Consider the following 14,701-nt stretch of genomic DNA (forward strand, 5'->3'; position numbering starts at 1 on the left):
CCACGAGGGCTGGGGAGACTGGCAGGGGGTGGCCTATAGTGTCACGGATGGTGGGTCGGGTCTGCGTACGGCCGGCGTCATGTTGTGCTACGCGACCGCTGCAGGTCGCCGCTGTGAGCCCGCGCGGCCACGGACACGCCCACGGACCCGTTTTCAGCGAGGGCACCAGGAGCTTCGCCCGGCACCACTGCAAGCCCCTCACCGGTCCCAGAATCGGTGAGGGTTTGGTGCCGATTTTTGGGTCGTAAGACACCCGCAAATTCATTTGAGCCGGCACTTAATCGCTGAAACAGAGAATCCAGCCCATGATTTCCTCACACCCTCTGTCATTCTGTCTTGGGATTTCTCTACATGTAAGCTAAAAAACTGTGACACAAATTACTTCAGACTGCATGCATGCCTCCTAATGATCAAGTGTACACTGTAACATAGAACAGTACAGCACAGAACAGGTCCTACGGCCCTCAATGTTGTGCCGAGCTTTGTCCGAAACCAAGGTCAAGCTATCCCACTCCCTGTCATTCTGGTGTGCTCCATGTGCCTATCCAATAACCGCTTGAAAGTTCCTAAAGTGTCCAACTCCACTATCACAGCAGGCAGTCCATTCCACACCCTAACCACTCTGAGTAAAGAACCTACCTCGGACATCCCTCCTGTATCTCCCACCCTGAACCTTATAGTTACACCCCCTTGTAACAGTTACATCCACCCGAGGAAATAGTCTCTGAACGTCCACTCTATCTATCCCCCTCATCATCTTATAGACCTCTATTAAGTCGCCTCTCATCCTCCTTCGCTCCAGTGAGAAAAGTCCTAGCTCCCTCAACCTTTCCTCATAAGACCTACCCTCCAATCCAGGCAGCATCCTGGTAAATCTCCTTTGCACCCTTTCCAATACGTCCACATCCTTCCTATAATGAGGTGCCCAGAACTGCACACAATACTCCAAATGTGGTCTCACCAGGGTCCTGTACAGTTGCAGCATAATCCCACTGCTCTTAAACTCAAGCCCCCTGTTAATAAACACTAACACACTATAGGCCTTCCTCACGGTTCTAACCACTTGAGTGGCAACCTTCAGAGATCTGTGGACATGATCCCCAAGATCTCTCTGTTCCTCCACATTCCTCAGAACCCTGCCGTTTACCATATAATCCGCATTCAAATTTGTCCTACCAAAATGAATCACCTCGCACTTATCAGGGTTAAACTCCATCTGCCATTTTACGGCCCAGCTCTGCATCCTATCAATGTCTCTTTGCAGCCTACAACAGCCCTCCATCTCATCCACTACTCCACCAATCTTGGTGTCATCAGCAAATTTACTGACCCACCCTTCAGCCCCCTCCTCCAAGTGATTTATAAAAATCACAAATAGCAGAGGACCCAGCACTGATCCTTGTGGTACACCGCTGGTAACTGGTCTCCAGTCTGAAAATTTTCCATCCACCACCACCCTCTGTCTTCTATGTGATAGCCAGTTACTTATCCAATTGGCCAAATTTCCCTCTGTCCCACCCCTCCTTACTTTCTTCATGAGCCGACCATGGGGAACCTTATCAAACGCCTTACTGAAATACATGTAGACAGCATCAACTGCTCTACCTTCATCTACACACTTAGTTACCTCCTCTGTCAGATTGATGGAGAGAGGTTCATGCTCGGGACACATGTTATCTAGAGAGAAGGAAAAAGAGGGAAAAAATGTATTTGCTTTCAAATTTGACGCAGAGCAAATTCAGAAAAGCTGTAAGCTTGTACATTTCAAAAATTATCTTACTTCCCACCCTGAAATTAACAGAATAAACCTTAAGGGACAAGGTTTCACTTTTAACAATTAAACTAAAACCAACATAGATTAAACCTAAATTAACAGGCAAATTGTATTCCGTAGAAATTATAAACTACACATGAAATGGCTGATACAACAGAGGTTTGTCTCACACATTTCTTAGGAACATGTGACACAAAGTGATCCCCAAAGTCCTAACTGGTATTCCAATGTCATTCAGCCATTTATCCTCAGGCCAGGTCTAACCCTCAAGTATCCTCCGAACAACTGCTTTGCTCTCTCAGATCCACAGGCAAGCTTATCTCCACATGGTGTATTTCTGTGGACACTGTCCGGTCACAACAATCCTGGTGGCATAGCTTTCGAGAGTCCCTTTTATCCAACCACTCAAAGCATCCTGTTATGGTAAACTTTTCTGGAACCATTCAGCTCTACCACAAATCTGAACTGATCAGACACAGTTTTACGATATTAGTCCTTTCCAGCTGGCTTAAACAGAGCTTTATGCCCAATTCCATTCTGATTTGTTTCCTGCTGTCATAAAACTGAAGACTGACCAAAGGCTGAAATGTCATCTCCCAACTAACTTCTGTTTCCCTAGCAACCTGAAACCTGAGCCATAGTCTAATTTCTCAGAAGTGGTATCACAGCCAGGAAAACCAATTCTTAAACTCCTTCCCCCAGAGCTACTGTTTCAAGGATAGAGGCTATGAGAACATTTTGTTACAAAATATTTTTAAAATTAAGACTCAATTAAATAAACGACAAATATGGAGGTTGGCACTTCTAGTCATGTTGCAATTAAGCTGACCACACAAAGCTCTGTGCTAGGCATTATGTTTAGGATTTCATTTCTACTATTTTACAGTTTCGCTGGTTTCTCCCTGTAGGTGTGCATCAGTCTCGGTATCCGAGAAAATCTGTTCCCTTGCTGTGATATTTGGGTAAAATCCATAGCTTACACAGGGGAAAAAAACATTCCTCTCTGCTTTACCTTCTGTCGTATGGCCTGAATTTTTCAGATGGTAGGGTCTTGCTTCCTGCTATCCGCAGGGTCCCCGCCGACTCTTGAGTATCTCGCAGCCAATTTAAGTTTGAATGACCATTATGTAGTTGCAGGTGGGACCTCTGTCCCTCATTTGGAAGGAAATCCTGCTTTCAAGAGCTCCCGTCCATGCCTGCCTTCGACAAGTGGAAGCTCCCAAGCTATCGAAAATGGTCCATATTTTCAGGGTCTTGCCATTAATCTTAATTGTTGATCTGAAGCGTTTTCGTCAAACCAGTCATCATGTCTACCGGTAGAGATGCCAATTAGGACTCTTCATAGGTCCACCCACCACTGGTGATTGTGGAGCCTAGGTGGGGCGTGGTGGGGTTATTGGGACAAAGGGACAGGTTTGTTGTCAAACTTAAGAAATGTACCCAATGACTGTTGGACTGATGGATCTCCTTGGAGCAGTTCATGCCATTGTTGATCTCCCTGTTCATTTGGGAACTGCGCTCTCTATTTGGATCACCCTCAGTGAAGATTTCTGTTGCCTATTTAATAAGTTTGGAATCTCTTGACAGATGTTTTTGTTGACTAACCTTGAGGGAGTGATGTTTTAGTGCACTTTTCTTCAGCTTGTTGACTCGCCAGGTGCATCAAATCTTCTTCGGACTATTTCTTAGTCGGACTTGAGCAATTCCACCACATCTGGCTCTTCCATTCGATCAAAGCCAATTTCGTTCTACAAGGTGAAGATTTTGTGCTGAACTTTGGGACACTGCAATGAAGTGGCTGACAACCTTCCCGCCACCCACCAATCAGTGCAATGACATAATTTTGTCCCATGAATCAGAAATCTTGTTGATACCTTGGCGGTTTTTGTAGGCATGACAAAACCCCCTGACTGTTAACCTATTCTCACCATCTGTTGCCATGATGAGCTGGGAGAAGGTATGACACAGAAACCAAGTCTTGAATGTTGCCATTGCTTCCCGATCCATGACAATAAAAATTAAGTCATATTGAGCGGCAGGAAAATTACCTCGACATTTGTTGGACAAGTTATCAATGCCAGGATGACCTGGGGGATTATCTAAGAGGATACATTATCTTGATGATATTTTCCCTGGCGCAATATCTCCTCCAAGTAGGAATAGCCTGCATTCTTGAAAGAGTACAACCACCCCTCCTGTAGAAGCCAGGTATTTCGAATACAACTAGTATAGGTAAAAGATAGCTGTTTAAGCATAAATGTTGAGCCCCAGTTTTAATACCCATTTATACAGCATAATTCACTTTTACTGAAGTCCGTTGTTCTGGCAAATGCATATTTTCAAAGACAGTGTGACATTAAAACAGCAAGATAATTTGACACTGCTTGTGCTAATTGTCAAGGACAGGGACTGAATACACAGCAACATTGTTCACAATGCAGATAACAGCTGGGTCAGAAAAGCTGATGTTGCACATTGAAGATGGACGGCTTGCCATCAAATCAGATGTGTTTGAGTCTAACCCAAACCAATTAGGATTATATTGGGGTGTAATTAGATGACTTAAGACAGATATGAAAGTGTATAACTAAAAAGTTTCTCCCCGCCATTTTAGGTTTTGTTGTCTTTTAAGTGTGTTGTCTGTAGTGTATTGTCTTTGGGGGTGTGTGTGTTGAGGAGATGTCTTTGTGTTGTCTTTCTGTTAGTTTAGTCAGTTTTGTCCTTTATAGTCTCCATTTTAGGTTTGGTTTAGTGTTTAGTTTTTAGGAGATGTCTTTGGGTGTTCTGTCAGCCTAACAGTCTGTGTCAGTGATGTTAGTCCACTTTTGACTTTCAGTTTGAGTTTAGCTGAAGATTAGCTCTCTCTCTCTCTTCATGTTTCATTGCCAGACTTTGACCTTTAAAAAGTTACTTTCGAGCTGTCTGCCTAAGCAAAGAAAGATAATGTCTGTAATTCTCTGAAAGCTTCGAATTGTCTACGAATTGCCTTTTAAATGACTTTCAAATTGTAATCAAGCGACTATAAATAAAACAATTCTTTTTGGCACCTGAGGAGTTTATACTGCAAATTTCTGCTGAGTTCCAGTATTCGCAAAGTGCTACTGATAACCGAATAGCAGAGATGATATAAATTCCTTCAACTATACACAGTCGAATAATACAAGGAATCAAACAACTTAACACAGTCTATAAATAGTACAAATCTTATAACTTGTCGTATTGCGCCAGGACTTGATTCATCAACTAAGCTTCCCCCAAACTTGGCGTGGTTCGACAGGTTAGGATCCCTATAAATTAAAGATTCCTTCATTTGGCGTAGTCTGCATCCCCCCCGCCATCATCCAGGCTTTCTTACCCGAAGGTCAAATGATGTGCTGATGTTCTGTAACCCTAATGTCTTTAACTGCTATGCGACTAAGGACCTAAACAAGAAATCTCCCACAGCATTCCCACCAAGCAGGAGATGGCGACTAGGGGCTTTTAACAGTAACTTCATTTGAAGCCTACTTGTGACAATAAGCGATTTTCATTTTCATTTTCAATTAAGCGGCTGTTGATGCATAAACATCCTGACGCTGTCTTCTGTTTGGAGTTGTATGTTCACTGTGGCATCAAGTAAAATCCCATCTCATCAATGTTAAAGGCATGTTTTGGTGAGTCGCCACATTCTTCAGTAAATTTCTCCAAATAGGAGGGATTACATTAGACACTTCAGTTTTGGCACTAGCTGCTTCGCCGGTTCCTTTAAGTAGATGCAAATAGAAAATGTTATTAAAATGTTTGAACCAATGTGGCGCAGTGGTTAGCACTGGGACTGTGGCGCTGAGGACCCGGGTTCGAATCCCGGCCCTGAGTCACTGCCCTTGTGGAGTTTGCACATTCTCCCCATGTCTGTGTGGGTTTCACCCCACAACCTAAAGATGTGCAGGTTAGGTGGATTGGCCACGCTAAATTGCCCCTTAATTGGAAAAAAAAAATTGAATATTCTAAATTTTTTTTTAATTAAAAATGTTTTTTAAATGTTTGAACCAACCATGATCAACCCTGAAATTTTCTGACTGTGAACTCCCACGCTGCTCATTCTTTCAGTCACCAAAAGCTTTCCGCTTTTGCTTGGGTGACCATCAAACTAAGAGGCCTATTATGATGGTTCTGGCCTTCGATCCAGACTGCCAACAGTTTTTCCATATAATTCATAATGCTGCTTTTCGTCAGACTTAGTCGCACCTAAGGTGTAACACTTTGCACACTGTGTTTAAATTTTGTCAGCGTTACAATGAATTGCTCACAACGTCACAGTGGATAACCCAAGTGCTTTCCCGATATCAACGGTTCATTCTCCAGCCTCAAAAGCATTTAAAAACCCCTCACTTCATCTCCAAAGTAAACGTTTTCGTAGCAGCAGCTTCACTGGCATCACTTACTGAATGTTTTTGACTCTTGATTTAGTTGGATTGGAGCACTAAATTCCTGAATTACTGAAACAATCTCCAAAAATGGCTTCACCTGGTGGATGCACGGATCACACCTGGGAGTCCAGATTTACCAGAGGATTGCAGAGTCTGGACCTGCTGGCTTCCTTTTCCCTCCTGAAAGACATTGTGACTTTTGCCGAAAGTAGCCCCGGATCCAAGGGCAGCACTATAAGCTGCAACAAAGTCTCTCTCACTGACCATAAAATGGTGCCTCTGCCTCCACTCAACACAAGGTAGCATCTGGGGATCCAAATTATTCAGAAGATTAAAGAGTCAAGACCTGCTGGCTTCCCTTTTCCTCCTGAAAGAGAAGTATTACATCCTCCATTTTTCACCCAAACAAGGCCCTGAGCCAAGGATAAAATGTTATCTGCAGCAAACATCTCTCTCACCAGCTTGAAAATGGCCTCTACCTGATGCCGAGCTGCACAAGAGCCACACCCAGAGCTCCAACATTAAAAGATGATTGCAGAGTTAGCACCTGTACTGCATTTCACAAGAGTGATCTGTCCAGGCTTCCACTCCCCCATTCACTCTCTTCCCCCCCCCCCCCCCCCCCCCCCAACCAGAATTGGTTATCATCCTTCTCAACGACAAGCCACTGGATCAAGCACAGCATTGTTGCCACAACCTCTTACTCCAAAATGGCACCTCATAATCCACGCAATACAACATACAAATTGTAACAGACCTAACAATGGGCCCGATTCTCCCAAAACTTTTCGAAGTGTGGTCTCTGGCGGGAAACACGATGCGATTTCCCATCAGGTGGTTCGTCTCAATCCAGATCACAACCCAACCACACTTAGAATTTGTTTTGGATGTTGGGGTGATTTGAGCCCTGAATGAGGTGCGCAGGACCTGAAGATGCCGGCAGGTCTGGCTCCTCTGAGGTGAAGGGCGCCCCACAGAAACCCCCCCCCCACCCCCCCAAATTGCCGGTACCAACACCCCCCACACCCCCCCCCCCAGGTGTGCAACAGCCCACTATTCAGTCGATAAAGACCTCGCCCCTTGCCTCTACAGGTCATGCCCCTTGACAGTACTATCCTGGCACTGCCAGTTTGGCACTTCATGGTGCCAGAGGGTTGTGCCATAGCACTGTCCAGCCATGCCCCTGATCATCCAGGGGCTACAATACACTTTGGACCCCACGGCATGGTTATCACATCTGGGGCAAGATTCTCCACAGCACCGCGCCGAAATCGCATTTGGCGCGGGGGCGGAGAAACAAAGTTGACGACGGAATCGGGCCCAGCGCTCTCCGGCAAATATCCAGGCCCCGATTATCCACGCTTTCGTGAATTATGCCGTGCGGCTGGGGGACCATTGCTCGAGGTCCGCCAGCGATACTCCGTTCCCAACAGGCCGAGTTCCAAGTGGCATGGTTCTAACCACATATGGCCTGTCAAGAACATAGCGTGGCAACTGCGGACTCAGTCTGCGAACGTCCTGGTGGGAAGCGGGGGGATCGAACACCGGGAAGGGGGGGGGCCTTATGGGCAGCCGGAGCAGCGATCGGGTCGGAAGGATTCCCGGGCGCGCGGCCGATCGGGGGGGACTAGTTTATTGGTGTTGGTCCACGGTCCGAGTCCACCATGACGCTCGGCGCAGCCGCTGGAGGCCACCGCCCTGTGCATGCGCGGACTCCAAACCGGAAGTGCGGGGGTCCGTAGGTGAAGCATTCTGGGTCCCTGCTAGCCCCCTGCAGATAAGTGAATTGGGTTGTTTTTTTCTCTCGGAAACCCAGGAGTGCAACGCCTGCGTTTTTACGCTGGCGTGGGGACCTAGCCCCATTTTGGGAGAATCCAAGCCCTGGTCTCTGTTTTTGGAGACTCGTGGTGATTTCCGCTGGCTTCACGTTGCGCCGGTGGGTGGGAGAATTACAGGAGCCCGGTGAATTGAGCTTAATGCCGATTCAGCCTGCAGAAATTAGAATTCAAATATGGTAATCTGGTTCATGCCCAGCGAGGGCTAGAACCAGATTACGTTGCTGGCCGGAGGTGGGGAGAATCTCAAAATGAGTTCTAACTGGCAGAAATCGCATTATGGCCCTTTCCCGAGAGTTTCTGGCCATCACGCAATTTGATCCAGCCCGAAAGGGTTCAGAGAGTCACCCCCAATGTTGTTACGGATGTCATGATTTCAATGGGCACACCATCACCATTCTGTGCATGATATTGTAACCAGAATTTGTTAAGCGAAGCAACTTTAATCGGGGACTTACTGTACACAGAAGCAGATTAATTTTCTCGATCAATTTCCTGAACTTGATTCATTTGCATGTACACTGAAATGTCCATATCAATTGGTTGTGACGTTGCTGCTGTCCTACGACTGAGAGATTCCTACGACAATAGTGGCCAAACTGACTGAAAAAGAAAATCGGATTCAAAATTCTGCTCTGGAATGTTTTTGCACAAAACTGTCTGTCCAGCCTATCCATTATAATGGTGCCTTTTTAAAATATAACAAATGACCAGTTTGGTGATGAACTTCACATTATCAGTCTTGAATCACCAGGGGCTGGTTTAGCACAGTGGGCTAAACAGCTGGATTGTAATGCAGAACAAGGCCAGCAGCGCGGGTTCAATTCCCGTACCGGCCTCCCCGAACAGGCGCCGGAATGTGGCGTCTAGGGGCTTTTCACAGTAACTTCATTGAAGCCTACTTGTGATGACAATAAGTGATTATTATTATTGATTCTGAAACTAATAAAAATTAAAGTTTTGCCAATGCATTTTTCTTTTTGCAACTCTGGCAATAATAGGTTGTGTGGTAAAAGTTCGCCGGAAGAGAGAGGGAGAAGAGAGGGAGAGAGAGAGTGCAGCTGGCAACTGGGCAATCAATGGTTAAACCCATCGCGGTGCTCGCAGGAAAATCTGGATCTTTCTTGCTGAGTGTACATAGATTTAGAAAAAGTGCATGATTGGGAGTCTCAATTATAATTTAAAATGTGCTGTTTCATAAATGACTTCTGTTCAAGAGCGATGTCCTTTTAATGTGTAACCTCCTGCTTTTGAAGGTTGTAAAGAACTGGATTACACCCAGAGAAGGAAAACAAGACCCAGGTAATTTATGTGCACTAAATAGCTTCTTAAATATCTAATGTTTATTAAAATAATAGAGCATTTTATATGCACAGTGTACTTTATGGTGTACTGAAATACTCAATGCATTTAGATTATCATCTATCCAATTCACTGTTATCTCAAGCACATTAATCAACCATGGCTGGGTCCCAGTGGAAGCTGAACAAATGTAATAGACTAGTTAAGTGAGCTTTACAAATTAGTTGAAAGGCTGGCTGTGTAAAGTAGTACTTGGAATGAGACTTGCTTATCAGACAAATCCCATACACAGTGGGTAGCTTCTTGCTGCACCATTACTAATTCCAGTTGATTTCTCATGGCTCTTCATTAAAACCTATTCAAAATGAGTATAAAGCGCAGAGTTCAGCCAGAACGGAGTGAATGGAAAGCCACAAGTTCAGCGAGATCGGGACCATTAGAAAATCTGAAATTCAGCTGGAGCGGGGCCGGTGAAAAGCCACAAGCTCAACGAGAGCAGGACCAGTGGAAATCAGGAATTCAGCCATATGGGGCGGTGAAAAGTGGGAGTGTTCATCCAGAGTTGGGCCGTTGAAAAGTGAGGGCGGGGGTGTTCAGCCAGAGAGGGGCTGGTGAAAAGCCAGCAATTTGGAGAGACTGGGATGATCTCTGTTGCACAGTCTGAGAGTTCAGTGAGAGGGGGGTCTATCTCTATCACACAGTCTGTGAGTTGTTAGAATCCTTTACCAGACCCTGGGTCATGAGGGGTGATCCTGTGCAGCCACTGTTGTAATGTGAGAAACAAGGCAATCAATTTGTGCATGGTGAAATCCCACGAGCAGCAATGCGATATATCATAGAATTTACAGTGCAGAAGGAGGCCATTCGGTCCATCGAGTCTGCAACTGCTCTTGGAAAGAGCACCCTACCCAAGGTCAACACCTCCACCCTATCCCCATAACCCAGTAACCCCGCCCAACACTAAGGGCAATTTTGGACACTAAGGGCAATTTATCATGGCCAATCCACCTATGATCTGGCAATCATGTTCAGTGCTGATTGAGAGGTAACAGTTGGCCAGGAGACCACTTTGTGTGTACAATTCTACTGGCCCTTGTTAAAATGTGCCACCTTTCTCCACTATAGATCATACTCCAGTACCTCTGCTGAAGATGCTATTAAGAAAGGGGAAGTTCCTCCTATTCCACCACCTAGACTTCCAAAGACACATTCCAGAGCCTCTTCCCTGGACCTTAATAAACTTTTCCAACAAGGTACCCAACGTAAGTGATCCTTCCACTGTGCATCAAGAGCGGGTTTTGCTGATGAAACCACTGTCTATTTTCCCATATGCTTATTTGAAAAATAGAATGGATCCCAACTATTATTCTCAGAGTCAATATAGTGCAGTACATTTTTTTTATAAAATGGTTGTAATTTTGTCCAACTGCACATTTAACCTTTTTACAAATGTAAAATCACCAGGCATAATTTTCATTGGAATCTAGTGCTTTGTGCCTGGAATTATGCCCTTAGCATCCAACAGACACATAATTTCTAAGTCTTCAACAGCCGCCAAGATAAGATTTGTATGTGACCTCTCCTCCATGTACCAATACTATTTTATTTTCATATAATTTATTATCCATAAAAACTACAGCTGTACCACAGCAGATGGGTTCAGTTAGTAAGGTGAGTCTTCTGGGGATAGATGCGCTAGATCTCTGGAAATAATTCCATGGAGCTGCACTTAGATCTATTAATGCAATCTACCCGGACGCGCACCAGAAGATCTGTTTATGCATGTAAATGGGGTTTCCCGCGGCACTTCAATTAAATGTTGGTGATGGAGTGGGAGCAACTCCAAGGAATTTCCCAGCCTTGCTGTTAGGCCAAACATGTTGGTGAGGAGGGAAAAGCAAGTGATGGTTGCTTAAAAAGATGTCCGGTGGCTTCCGGTTGCGGCGATGCACTGCTAAGCCGCAAGTTTCGGCAGCTCCCGTTCTAACGGACTTTTGGGCTCTTTTCGGGAGCCCCAACGGAAATTTTTTCAGACCAAACCCAGTGTGGGTGTGACGAAGGAAGGTGTCCCCCTGGGTGTGTATGGAAAGGACCGGTGGTAGTGGCCAGATTGCGAGGCATCCTCTGGAGCAGCAGCAGAGAAGAGAAGGAAGAAGCAAGATGGCGGCGGATGGAGCCCAGATGACATGGGGCCCGGACCAGCAGGAATTCCTCCGACGGTGTGTGGAGGAACTAAAGAAGGAGGTGCTGGCGCCGATGTTATTGGCAATCGATGGGCTAAAAGAAACACAAAAGGCCCAGGCGATAGAGCTCCGTGGGGTGAAGGCAAAGGCAGCCGAAAACGAGGATGAGATACAGGGCCTAGTGGTAAAAACGGAGACGCATGAGGCGCTACATAAGAGGTGTATTGAAAGGCTCGAAGTCCTGGAGAACAGCTCGAGGAGGAAGAACCTCCGGATTCTGGGTCTCCCCGAAGGAATGGAGGGAGCTGACGTTGGGGCTTATGTGAGCACGATGCTCCACACGCTAATGGGAGCTGAGGCCCCCTCGGGCCCCCTGGAGGTGGAAGGGGCTCACCGGGTCCTTGTGAGAAGACCAAAGGCTGGAGAACTACCAAGGGCGATAGTGGTGAGATTTCACCGCTTCACTGACAGAGAGGCTGTCTTGAGCTGGGCCAAGAAGGTACGGAGTAGCAGGTGGGAGAATGCGGTGATACGAGTATCAGGACTGGAGCGCGGAGGGGGCGAGAAGGAGAGCGAGCTTTAATCGGGCCAAGGCGGTGCTTCACAGGAAGAAAATAAAATTTGGGATGCTGCAGCCGGCGCGAATGTGGGTCATGCACCAGGGCAAGCACTACTACTTTGAAACGTCGGATGAAGCATGGACCTTCATCCAAGAAGAGAAACTGGACCAGAACTGAGGGACTGATGTTGGGGGGGAGACAACGAGGTTGATGTACAGAAATGTAAATTGGGGAATGGGAGGTTCATAGTGTCGAGACGATAGACGGTGATTTTTTCCCCTCTTGATGGGGGGACACTGAGAAATGTGGGCGCCGGTGGTAAAAAGGGACTGAGAGGGGGGATGGGGAATGGGGGAGCTGCGCCATGTGGGGCGGGGCCGATCTAGGAAAGCGCGGGGTATTTCCCGCGCTAGGGAGATGATGGCGGGAAGATAGGCGCAGGAAGGAAGAGAGTTCCACACACACGGGGGGGGTCAAGGAGAGAACGGGGGAAGCCGGGGTCAGTTAGAGTTAGCTGACTTTCGGAAGCATCATGGGGGGAGTAACCATGCTAGATGGGGATCTAGCGGGGGGGGGGGAGATCAACTGGGTTGCTGCTGCTGGGAGCGAGTGGGAGCGGGCAAGAGATGAGGTGGTCGGGACGGGAGGGTGCGCGGGACCCGGACGGGGGGCTGGCCTAGAACAGGGGATGGCTAGTCGGGGGGGGGGGGGCAATCCGGCTGATCACGTGAAATGTCAGAGGCCTAAATGGGCCGATCAAGAGGGCCCGAGTGTTCGCGCACTTAAAAAGACTGAAGGCAGATGTGGTCACGCTTCAGGAGACTCATCTGAAGGTGGCGGATCAGGTTAGGTTAAGGAAAGGACGGGTGGGACAGGTGTTCCACTCAGGGTTGGACGCGAAAAATAGGGGGGTGGCGATATTGGTGGGGAAACGGGTGTCGTTCGAGGCTAGGAATATAGTGGTGGACAACGGGGGTAGATATGTGATGGTGAGTGGTAGATTGCAGGGAAAGAAGGTCGTGCTGGTAAATGTATATGCCCCGAACTGGGATGACGCGGGATTTATGAAGCGGATGCTGGGACGTATCCCGGACCTGGAGGTGGGGAAAGGCAGAGGCACAGTGGAGGAAGGCACAGGGGATGAGATACGAATATGGGGAAAAGGCGAGCCGGCTGCTGGCCCACCAACTTTGCAAGAGGATAGCGGCGATGGAAATTGGGGGAGTCAGGGATGAAACGGGAACTACAGAGCGGAGAGCAGGGAAGGTAAATGAGGTGTTTAAGACCTTTTATGAGAGGCTATATAGGTCCCAACCCCCGGAGGGAAAAGAGGGAATGCAACAGTTTCTGGACCAACTAAGGTTCCCGAGGGTGGAGGAGCAGGAGGTGGCAGGTCTGGGGGCGCCAATTGAGGTGGATGAGGAGATTAAAGGGCTGGGGAACATGCAGGTAGGGAAGGCCCAGGACCAGACGGGTTCCCGGTGGAATTTTATAGGAAATATGTGGACTTGTTGGCACCGGTGCTGGCGAGAACCTTTAACGAGGCCAGAGAAGGGGGGACTCTACCCCCGACAATGTCGGAGGCGACGATATCACTAATCCTGAAGCGGGACACAGATCTGCTGCAATGCGGGTCATATAGGCCTATCTCACTCCTGAATGTAGATGCCAAGCTGCTGGCGACGAGGATCGAGGATTGTGTCTCGGGGGTGGTGCATGAAGACCAGACAGGGTTTGTAAAGGGGAGACAACTGAATGTCAACGAGCGACAGCTGTTGGGGTTGATAATGATGCCCCCAGCGGAGGGGGAGGCAGAGATAGTGGTGGCGATGGATGCAGAGAAGGCATTCGATAGGGTAGAGTGGGAGTATCTATGGGAGGTGTTGAGGAGGTTTGGGTTCGGGGAGGGGTTTGTCAGTTGGGTCAGACTCCTATATGGGGACCCAGTGGCAAGTGTAGTCACAAATCGGCAAAGATCGGAGTATTTTCGGCTACATAGGGGAACAAGGCAGGGGTGCCCCCTGTCCCCATTACTGTTCGCGTTGGCAATTGAACCACTGGCCATAGCGTTGAGAGACTCTAGGAAATGGAGGGGGGTGGCTAGAGGGGGAGAGGAACATCGAGTGACACTCTACGCAGATGACCTACTGCTATATGTGGCGGATCCTGTAGAGGGGATGACAGAGGTTATGCAGATATTGAGGGAGTTTGGAGATTTTTCGGGATATAGGCTAAATATGGGGAAGAGTGAGCTTTTCGTAATACACCCTGGGGATCAGGGAAGAGGAATAGACGCACTGCCGTTAAGGAGAGTGGAAAGGAGCTTCCAATATTTGGGGATTCAGGTAGCTAGGAGCTGGGGAACTCTACACAAACTCAATCTGACGCGGCTGGTGGAGCAGCTCGAGGAGGATTTCAAGAGGTGGGATATGCTGCCGCTGTCACTGGCGGGCAGAGTGCAGGCGGTAAAAATGATGGTCCTCCCAAGGTTTCTTTTTGTGTTTCAATGTCTCCCCATTCTGATCACTAAGGCCTTTTTCAGAGAAAATAGACAGGAGCGTTATGAGTTTTGTGTGGGCAGGGAAGACCCCGAGGGTAAGGAGGGGGTTCCTGCAGCGCAGCAGGGACAGAGGGGGAC

General features: G+C 47.5%; 1 protein-coding gene across 4 annotated transcripts in view; it reads left to right on the forward strand.

Annotated features, from left to right (window-relative positions):
• reps2 (RALBP1 associated Eps domain containing 2) overlaps positions 1-14,701 on the forward strand; it is a 319,465-nt gene that overhangs the window by 238,463 nt on the left and 66,301 nt on the right. For all 4 annotated transcript variants that reach the window (XM_072514142.1, XM_072514145.1, XM_072514143.1 and 1 more), the window contains exons 12-13: positions 9,275-9,320; positions 10,446-10,582. In XM_072514142.1, coding sequence (XP_072370243.1) covers positions 9,275-9,320; positions 10,446-10,582 — 183 coding nt within the window. The remainder of the gene's footprint in view (positions 1-9,274; positions 9,321-10,445; positions 10,583-14,701) is intronic.

This window comes from Scyliorhinus torazame, chromosome 8 (genome assembly GCF_047496885.1).
Source record: "Scyliorhinus torazame isolate Kashiwa2021f chromosome 8, sScyTor2.1, whole genome shotgun sequence".
In the NCBI taxonomy this organism is placed as follows: Eukaryota; Metazoa; Chordata; class Chondrichthyes; order Carcharhiniformes; family Scyliorhinidae; genus Scyliorhinus; species Scyliorhinus torazame.